Source organism: Neomonachus schauinslandi, chromosome 5, assembly GCF_002201575.2.
Source record: "Neomonachus schauinslandi chromosome 5, ASM220157v2, whole genome shotgun sequence".
Classification (NCBI taxonomy): domain Eukaryota; kingdom Metazoa; phylum Chordata; class Mammalia; order Carnivora; family Phocidae; genus Neomonachus; species Neomonachus schauinslandi.
Window position 1 is genome coordinate 41,881,566 of NC_058407.1, and position 10,617 is coordinate 41,892,182.

Here is a 10,617-nt window from a genome sequence, read left to right on the forward strand (position 1 = left end):
TAGGTAGAACTACTTAAGAACACTGTAGTAGAGTTTCATGCTATTTTCATGTCAGTGAGTGGGTTGGGAGTTTGTGTTGAAGTGACTTTTTTTAATTCTGTTGTCAAATATTTATGGTAAGAAAACAGTCTTGAGTAGTTATAGCTAGAACACCTCCACCTGTGATTACAGGTCTTTCCCTCAAAGTCCACTGCCCCCTTTTGTGTTTTTTTGGCTGTTTATTATAGTGGATTATGCTGATGAATCAAAATAAATACTCATGGAATGTTTACTCATTGTTTGGTATCATGGAACTTAAATGGGATTATTTGAATTTTGAATAATGTCAGCACCATTTCTGTGTTGTGCTTTGTCATTAAGTAGAAATCCTAGATTGACTTAGTATTAAGTAGGATTCTATCTCATTTGGCATTATGCATACAAAAACTGCTTCTGTACTATCTTTAAGGAAATGTGAGTGATCCTCCGTGTTCTTTCATTATGTGCCGTATGCCTAATATTATATAAGTCCTGAGATTCCTTCTTAGTATTGTTCCATTTGGTGTTTTCAATAATGAATATTTATAAGAAAATTAAAGGGGCGCCTGGGTGGCTCAGTTGGTTAAGCAACTGCCTTCGGCTCAGGTCATGATCCCAGAGTCCGGGATCCCGCATCAGGCTCCCTGCTCAGCAGGGAGTCTGCTTCTCCCTCTGACCCTCCTCCCTCTCATGCTCTCTGTCTCTCATTCTCTCTCTCGCAAATAAATAAAATCTAAAAAAAAAAAAGAAAAAAAAAAGAAAATTAAAGTCGTGTAACAAAGTTGCTTTTATATTTTAAGTCAAAAAACTAAGCAATAACCAGTTCTGATTTTTATTTTCCCAAAATTCTCTGAGTATGTACACTGACTTGGTAGCTTTCTTTTTATTAAACCTGAGGTATATATCGATGACTGTTTAATCACACACATAAGCTAATTTTAAAATGACAGAAAGTTAAAAGTGACGTTGAATGTTGTTTCATAGAATTTAAACCCAAGAGTCTTGCATGTGCCTAATTAACAGTTATTAAATTTTGTGCCTTTTTTTCTTAAAAAAAAAAAACAAAACAAAACAGGATGATGATGCTGAAGCTATCCTTGCTGCAGACTTTGAAATTGGTCACTTTTTACGTGAGCGTATAATCCCAAGATCAGTGTTATACTTTACTGGAGAAGCTATCGAAGATGATGATGATGATGTGAGTGAATCTGAATCCTGCAGTGAAATCATTTGGTGAGGGTATGATGGTCACAGCTGGTGAGCAGTTAAACGAACAGATGTAATTTTTTAAAAAACAGAATAATTCAAAGGCTAATTACTGATGTTCTATAGATAACTTTCCTGAATTGTTTTAAATATGTCTTCTTAGGATCTTTGGTAGCTTTTATTTTCCTGCTAATAGGAAGACTGCTCTGAATTAGTGCAGCTTTACTGTGTTTGGTCAGTGTTGTAGATGTATTATGCTCTTGTCTTTGACCAAACAAAACCTAAGATATTTTTTATTACTTTTAAAAATACTAGGAAGCATAGAATTTTTATCCAAAGGAATATTAAGCAACAATTAAGGTAAAACTAGGCTGCCCTCAAATATTTTGGCTATCTTTATTGCTAAATGTCAGTCATGCGAATAGATTTAGGGCCTTTTTGTGCTGTGTGTTTGCATAAGTACAGGCAAGTAATATTTATAGTAATAGTTGTATGATCACACGCACAATTGTACTGTATTCTTTATTTTAACTTTTAAAATTGTCAGATTTAGATAATGGCCCTGAATTGATTCCCGCAGCCATTTAATTTATAATTAATTGCCTTAAGGAAAGTATTTTGCTCTTTTTAGATATTAATGGAGACAAGATGGCTGTAACTAATGCTATTCTCAAATGTTTGTTAGCTTCATTCAAACTTCATCCTTTTTTCCCTTTTTAGTATGATGAAGAAGGTGAAGAAGCAGATGAGGTAATGTTTACCAAATGAGCAAATAATTCTGTTTAACACATTGAGAAGCAAATTGAGTGACTTATGTATTCCTTTGCTATAATCATTATTCTGTGATACGGGATATAAACCTTTTGGAAAAAAATACGGTTTTAGAATTCTACAGCCAAACAATGTATGTATGAGGTTTCAATAAATAAATTGCAAAACTCAGAACATTTTTTTTATTTCAAATAATTCTGTTCTGCTGCAGGGTTATCAGCTCTTTGAAGAAGTCAAAAGCTGCAGTAAACTTTTTCAACGTTGGCTGCAGTAAATCTTTTCAATAAAAGCTCTCTGGATGTCTCAAGTTGTGTTGGGAAATTTTTCATATTAGAAGCTTTCAATTAAATTGCATTTTCACCCTACTCTGTAATCATGAAAATCTTTTGACCCATAGAGTAACTTGTATTAAAATTTCTCCATACGTTATGAGCCATTTCTTTCTACTGTGTACCTACTTCATGGATGCATTTTGAACTTTAATATAGGAAGGGGAAGAAGAAGGAGATGAGGAAAATGATCCAGACTATGACTCAAAGGTGAGCAAAATTAGTGCTGCTTTCTATTAAATTTAAGGCAGGTTAAATAAGAGTTGATGTTTCTTAATATAAAGTTTATTTTTGTCCATTAAACTCTTTAATATATCCTATTGCCTGGAGATGAATGTATAGTCCACTTTAATCCCCACTGGCATTTCAACAGTACATGAAATTTCAATGCACATTTCCTGAGAAGTTTTATTTTTGGTTCTGACTTTGTATTTTACTTAGTTTCAGGCTAAATAAACCCTAAGATTCTATTTTAGTGTACATTATCTTGGGCTTTTTTTTTTTTTTTTTAGATTTTATTATTTGAGAGGGAGAGCACGCACGAGGTGGGGGTGGTGCAGAGGGAGAGGGAGAAGTGTGCTCCCAACTGAACAGAGCCCGATGCCTGGCTTTAACCCCTGACCCTGACCTTCAGATCATGACCTGAGCTGAAGGCAGACCCTTAACCGACTGCGCCACCAGGGTGCCCTGGGCTTTTTTTTTTTTTTTTAAACAGTTTTTTAGAAGCATTTTATTTTTCAAAGATGTAGGGGGGGGACAGAGGGAAAGGGAGAGAGAGAGAGTGAGCGAGCAGGGAGTCCTCAAGCAGATTCCCTGCCCTAGACTGCCTGAGGGGGAGGGGGGCGGGGCAGAACTCTGGGCTTGATCCCAGGACCCTGAGATTATGACCTGAGCCTAAGTCAAGAGTTGGCATTGAACTGACTGAGTCACCCAGGCACCCCTTAGAAGCATTTGAAATTACTTAACTGCTTGTGTTCTTAGGTTTTCCTTCCAAAGGATAGCTTTATAAACAAAGGTCAGTTTTTAAATAATCTGATTGCAGCAGTGTTTGGGAATAGGGAAGCAGTATTGTTTGTTACGTTCTCCCAACCACCTCTGTTCTTTGAGACTCCTAATCTGTCATTCTTGGGTATTTGTCATATCAGGGTTAGTAAAGCCCTTTATCTCCCCGAAAATACATAGTACATTATCAGGATTCATTTGAAACTTTTGGTTTCTGTTAAATGCATTCGTTCATTTGCTAATTACTGTAAAAGATCCGGAAGATAACTTTAGTGAGCAGGTAAGAGAGGGGTAGTTAAAAATTAAATTAATTATTCTAAAGGGTATGAATTAGTATGTTTGAATACTTGTAATTGATCTATAAAAAGGCAAAAATAATTGGTAATATGACTAACATAAATTGCTTTGTTATTTTTTAAGATTATGGTTTAGTGTGTTATTTTATGGAGTTCATTCCACAATGTAAAATTTGGGCCTTAATTTTAGCATTTTTGTGACTTGATAATATTTTAATAAATAATTTGCCATCCTTGCTATACCATTTCTTTAATTTGGCAAAAATTTTGGTAGAACATTGAGATAATATACGATAATTACTGTTGAAAATTAACTGAAGCAGGTAGAAAAAGATAGATTGACTTGTTGTTTTCCTTTAACAGAAGGATCAAAACCCAGCAGAGTGCAAGCAGCAGTGAAGCAGGATGTATGTGGCCTTGAGGATAACCTGCACTGTAATAGCCTAAACACAACTATTATTTACTTAGAGCCTTATGTTTTTGTATTTTCTTGGTAGACTCAGTAATTTTTTTTAAAGGAAAGGAACTGATAATTTTAAAGACCAATTTGTTCTACTTATCATTTCAACTCTAGTTTTTCTGCCAGATCTATTGATTGCACAAATTCTTTCACGCATGTTCATTCATCACTACATGGTTTGGTTCTTCTGGAGTAATTTTTATCATGTAACAAAGATTTTAGATTACAGCTATGAAAGTGAACAGAACTGTTAAACTTTTTTTTTTTTTTTTTTGCTTTGCTAGTTTTTTTCCTGAAGAACCAAAGTATTTTTTTCAGCTGGTAGTTGAATTGGGTTTACGTTTGCTTGCACTAGCTGTGCCTTTCATTACTTTGTTGTAGAAATGCAGTGACTTAGACTAAGACAATTTCTCATTTAAAAAACAAAAGCAAAACTTGTTGAGACAAATATATGGTTAAGAATTTCCAGTAAGACCACAACTGATAACTTAGATTATTAATGGATTTTTGTATTTTAGGTGATGTAGTTAGAAACCTAGTAAGGAAACCATAGTAAAGAAACCTAACTGATAGTGTGGTTATTGGTTATTGTAGGGAAGTGAATAAAACCTATTTTCAGAAGTTAAGCCTCATTATTTTAACAGTACTTTTAAATTTAACTTCCATTAACTAAGCATCTTTTCTTTATGGTAGGGTCTACCTTCTGCTTCCCTGGAAAGGATGAATTTACATCATTTGACAAGCCTTTTGCAAGTTTTTTTGTTATTGTTTGTTTGCTTGTTTTTGTTTTTGCAGCCTAAAATAAAAATGTCAAATATAATTTTAGTTCTCACAAGATAATGTCTTAATTTTGTACTAATTTAGGTAGTAGCAGAGGCCTAGCTTGAATTAAGCATTGTACCCAGTTGACCATATTATGGAAGAGAAGTGTGTCAACTTTGGGAGAGGTACTACATCTGCTCATTAAGAAAGTATAAAAAAGAAAGACAAAATCTTAAATGATGTAATGTTTTTTTAAAACATTAAAAGGTTAAAATTTTATTTCCTTTGATTAGAGCTAGAGAGAAGGCCCCAAGCTTCTGTGGTTAATTCCGATTCTTACTGCTTTTAAAGTATGAGTATGTCATTTACCCATGCTTCTGTTTACTATGTATTAAAATGGGTAGTACTGTTTACCTAACTACCTCACAGATCTGTTAAGGCATATTAAGTTAGATTTTATGAAATGTTTCTCGATCTCATTAAAAGCTCAAAAATTTGGACCTGTTTGTACCACAAGTATGATATTCAGCATTTTATTCACACCAGGGTTTGTAATTCAACTGGAAAACAAAGGTTTAAGTACCTCTATTCTGGATCTGGTCAGGCAACATTCTTGCAGATCTTTGTGTGGCTCCTGTCTTGAAAGAAGCTGTTAGAAGAGCAACTCTTTGAAAAGGTCCAAGGAGTTTTTAGGTATTTTAGTTATGACCATATTGTAGTAAAGTACTACAGAGATCATGGGACTAACATAGGAAGAAGACCATTTTTAGTTGGGGGGAAATGCCATTAAATTTGAGTCTGTAGAGCCACATTTAAAATACCTCAGGCTAATTACTGTTAATTTTTTGTGATGAGCTTAAAAGTTTTGACAGTGAGGGTGGACTAAATGGATTGTAATTCGAGGATGTCCTAGAGTTCCTGCTCTAATAAAATTACATTGTTTTTAGAAGTGATAGAGCTTCCTTTTTGAAAATTTAGTATTTAAAGATCTTGGAATGTGAACACATCTTGTTATTTGTGTAATACTGTTCATTCCTCTTCTGAGATTTTAATTAACTACTGGAAATCCTTAACCAGTTGCAGTAGTGTGTAGGAAAAAAATGCCATGAAAACACCTTATGTTTTTCCTCTTTATTTTGAAAATGCTTTTGGTTGCTTTGATTAGACATTCTTTGCTGATTTTTGGTTTTGTACCCATAGCTCATTTGATCACAGCCTTTTCTGAACTTAAAAAAATTTAATCTAAAGATAGAATCCCATTTTTAATGAACTTAAGTAGCAGAACCACTATTTTTTTTTTTTCATTCCTTTAGGTAATAGCTATTGCCAAAGTGAAGGGGCCGATACTATTTCATCTTGTTATATAAAGGGATGTGGTTTGTAGAGGAATTGTTTTCTTAATAAATTTGGCATTGCAAGGGATATCAGTGTTCATCTATGCCATCTCTCCAGTTCCAAAATGGTTCTATTCCATTTTAGAAATTTGAAATATGTAATTTGAAATCCTTAATAAAATTTGCATTTAATTTTATAAAATGTACTGGTGATATTTTGGGTGTTTTTTTAAAAATGTGAATATATTTCTATATACTTTTTTTTTGAAGAGTAGAGATGTTTAGAGTAGGCTATTCTGTGCTTAAGCCAGGATGGCCTGTAAATTTGTATAATTTTAAAAGGAACCTCCCAAGCCCTGCTAAATGGAGTTTGTTATTGGAAGACTAGAAAGGTTTTTACTCTGAGTTAACTATAGACATTTTTGAGACACTTTGAATTTTGTCTTTACATTTTCAGTTTATAGTTTCCCTTAACTCAGGCACAGATTACCAAGAAGTTCTATTTTTTCTCTCTAGAAATGGCAGAATCTCCTATAATCACCCCTATATAAACTAATACTTCGAAAATTTTTTACTGTCATTTTATGGTCATTCAAATATGGTAAGTAAAGGAACAATAGTTTCATAAATCACAGTTTATTTAGTTTAACACAGATGTCTGAAAGTTTATGTAATTTTTCAGAATTCTTTTATCTAGTTCACTGAAGCAGTATTAATATTTCTGTGACATAAAAATGTGTGGAACTGGCTTACAGAGTAATAAGAAAAATGGGATTCTACCTCTGTTTCCTTTTTAGCTCATATAATAAAAACAAACCTGAAAGGGAGACATTAGCTTTGATAGAAATATTTTCATTATAATGTGAATAGGTTAATGATACTGATTGGTGTATAATAAGGCCCCTAAGATAACTGAATTAATTGTTCATATTACTGCTGTTTGTAAGACAGTATGAATTTGTGGGTTTATCTGAGTTGTATGCCATTACCATTATTAAAAATAAAAATAAAACTTGAAATTATTGTTTGTGAAAACCTTATCGTATAATGCAGAAATATTAAACTAATATTCAGATATTCTTTGAATGCTTGGTTTCAGGGCTTGGTTTAGAATTTCAGTCCATTAAGGGTTAGTCTTACAAAAATTTTAGTCTTTATATTTTTTGACTATTTAAGTCAAGCCGAATGTTATTTTAAATGTACAGAATAAAGGTAGTTTAGAAGTATATGTTCTTAATAGGAACCTTAGGAAAGAGAAATCCTATGCTACTTCAGGTTTTGGTTTTTTTTTAATCTTCTGCACTGTATATACTTGGTAATTGTGACCTGGATTTTGTTTTGAAAATATGTATTCATAATTTAGGTAATTTGCTACTTAAAGCACTAAGTCTAATAGCTGAAAAGTAAATGTAAATGATAATGGTGAAATTAACTTACAGATGTGTAGTGGTGATTTTGTATACTGGTTTAAAAATCCAGGTGTCAGAATATAACTTGGATTAAAAAACCAAGTTCTTAGGGATCACTTATGTGACTTCTGAGAAATGGAAACATCTTTGTTGGAGTATGAAATTACTTAAAGGATGAGTATTTATCCATGAGAAATTTTTAATTGATGTATTAATTATATTTTCAAAAAATACAATATACTTTGTATCTTGTGTTTCTTCCATTTGACATCATTATGTACTTTTAGGTTTTTCAGTTAAAAAAAAATTAAGGCATTGACTAATTATCTTAAGTGTAAGATGAGAAATGGACCATAACAATTTAGAAATAATAAATTGCCAGCAGGAAATAAGTCATTAATCCAGTTGCTTAATTTTCATATTGGAAATTGACACTTTGTAGCTTTTGTAGATCTCTTAATTACTTGTTTTGAGTTTTTTTATTTTGAAACTCAGGAGAAAATGTTGCTTAAGATAAAAGTAGTTTTTAGTTCTTGTGTGGCTTAAACTTAAAAAACCAAGGAGGAACTTCGGGATGAGTGATCAAAAGTGCCAGAGGTTGACAGACCTCATTTCAAGAGTTAACGCTATTGATAGTCATAATTTTGATCTTCATAATGAGGTTAGGCAGTTGTGGCACTGATAAATTTTTCATGAATTGGTGAAGTAGTTTCTACCAGAAGACTAAAAACTTACATGACAGCTTTTAGCTGGGATTTCAAGGATGAGTAGGAATTTGTTTAGTGAAGGATGGATCCTTTGAGCAGAGAGCAGTTCAGGTGAAGGTACTGAAGGAAACACACTGAAAGTCCTGAAGTAGGACAATCTGGGGTACATTCAAGGTGTTGAAAGAATGGATGGAGATAGAAGAGGCCAAGCCATGGAAGTCCTTTTAAAGGGTTTAAAACACTAAAAACCACCTGTTGAGAGTATTTCAAGTGAGGATGACCCTTCCACGAGGCAATTTTTAAACTAAGACATGATAGTGTAACTCTGATTCTGAAAATACAGTTACTGATTATGCTACATAGCCCTATATTCTTATGCATACATATACACATTGTTTCTAAACTATTTGACAAAGATGTAGGCATCATACCCTTTTACCCTTTTTTCTTTCTTTAAAGATTTTATTTATTTATTCATGAGACAGAGAGAGAGACAGAGGGAGAAGCAGGCTCCCATGGAGCAGGGAGCCCGATGTGGGACTCGATCCCAGGACCCTGGGATCATGACCCGAGCCAAAGGCAGACGCTTAACCATCTGAGCCACCCAGGCGCCCGTCATCATACCCTTTTACCCTCTAAGTGTTGTTTTTTTTCTCATTATGAAGACGTTCTCACAGAATTACGGTACAAGTAATGTTAAATGTGCAGTCAAATTTGTTTTGACCAGTGAAAATAGATTAAAAACAATACACAGTGAATGCTTCAGAGTTAATCCAACACAGGATTTTTTTCCTAGCCTTCCTCCAGTCCATATTTGTAACTACCTTCATCAAATAGGTGGACTCAGGAATGAGAATTGTGGGTGAGGTTGCTCTATAGGAATAAAAAACCATGAATAAAAATGGAAAAGATCTAATTTTAGATTAAAGCCATATAGCCCCTAAACAAGTGACGAACTATCATTTTTTAAATAAATGTGGGAATAAAATAGTTACTACCATTGGGTGGTAGAGATAGAATTGTTAAATACAGGCTTTGGGGTTCATCTATCACTGTTCATTGTTTTGTGAAGATTGTGGTGAGCACTAATGAGAACACATTAATCTTCTAGTACTTAGAACCTCATATAAATAATGAGCATTTAGTAAATGTGCTTCTGTAACATAATAAAATCTAGAACTTGTAGTTGGAATCACATTTTAAATTGATTTTGGCAGGTAATTTTAGAACTTGGTGTACAAAAGAACAGACTTAAGACTGGATGAGAAATACAAACTATTCCATTTTGAAAGTTTTTTATGTAAAATTAAAATAGAAAATAATTTGTTCTCTAAAGTCAGCTAGTTTTAAAAAGATCTCTACCTATTTTTAATACATGTTTTCATATGCTAATTTTTTGGCCTTGGCTTTCATCCAGAAATAATCTAGAGTAAAATTAAGTCTGAAGTATTTGGATATTAATGCTCCAGAACACCCAAGTTGTCATTATTCAGCCCATCTTCTCCATCCCTAACGTTTACCTGGAGCTTTGGACATTGTGACAGGTAACCTAGAGGTGGACAATGAGATAGGTGTCTGTTTTGAAATAAGATGTTATTTTAGACTTGGATTAGGCTAGTTGATAATAAGTTTTAAAACTAGAAGCTGGATCTAATCTCTTTGCTGTTCAGTTGGCTTGGTGAGTGGGCGTACAACCTTTAGAGCATCTTCGGTATCAGCAACCCAGCCTGTTTTGCATTTACACTGTTTCAGCTCTGCTTGGCTGCTTTTTCTTTCACCTTTTTCCTGCCACTAGTCTTCTGTGCATGGCTTACTCAACATAGTCTCTTTTTCTTTGATTTAATACGTATTCTGGTTCTTCAGTTCTGAACTGGCTCTACCAGTTTAAGAGGTAGTTTAGGGATGCATGCTTGCTGTTGGATTTCCTAACTTAACAGTACTGGGATGGTAGGTGTACAGCAGACTTTTTTTTTTTTTTTAATAGGTTTTCTTTTCTTTTTTTTTAAAAGATTTTATTTATTTATTTGACAGAGACAGCGAGAGCAGGAACACAAGCAGGGGGAGTGGGAGAGGGAGAAGTGGGCTTCCCGCCGAGCAGGGAGCCCGATGTGGGACTTGATCCCAGGACTCCGGGATCATGACCTGAGCCGAAGGCAGACGCTTAACGACTGAGCCACCCAGGCGCCCTCTACAGCAGACTTTTGTATGTGTACATCAGTTAGGATTTATCTGGGCTCTTTCTGTTTTACCAAACCATTCTTACGGGTCTTGTAACAAGATAAACGATGGATTCTCGTTGGTTCAAGATAGTCTGAGGTCCTTT

General features: G+C 34.0%; 1 protein-coding gene across 6 annotated transcripts in view; it reads left to right on the forward strand.

Annotated features, from left to right (window-relative positions):
* The window catches only part of NAP1L1 (nucleosome assembly protein 1 like 1), a 33,116-nt gene extending 26,743 nt beyond the window's left edge, over positions 1-6,373 (forward strand). For 4 of the 6 annotated variants that reach the window (XM_021678647.2, XM_021678649.2, XM_021678652.2 and 1 more), the window contains 5 exons: positions 1,094-1,216; positions 1,945-1,974; positions 2,484-2,534; positions 3,986-4,057; positions 4,776-6,373. In XM_021678647.2, coding sequence (XP_021534322.1) covers positions 1,094-1,216; positions 1,945-1,974; positions 2,484-2,534; positions 3,986-4,021 — 240 coding nt within the window. In that variant the 3' untranslated portion in view covers positions 4,022-4,057; positions 4,776-6,373. Of the gene's footprint in view, positions 1-1,093; positions 1,217-1,944; positions 1,975-2,206; positions 2,303-2,483; positions 2,535-3,985; positions 4,058-4,775 lie in introns of those variants that run through there. The other 2 variants (XM_021678648.2, XM_021678651.2) reach the window with 2 other exon arrangements.
* The last annotated feature ends 4,244 nt before the right edge of the window (positions 6,374-10,617 follow it).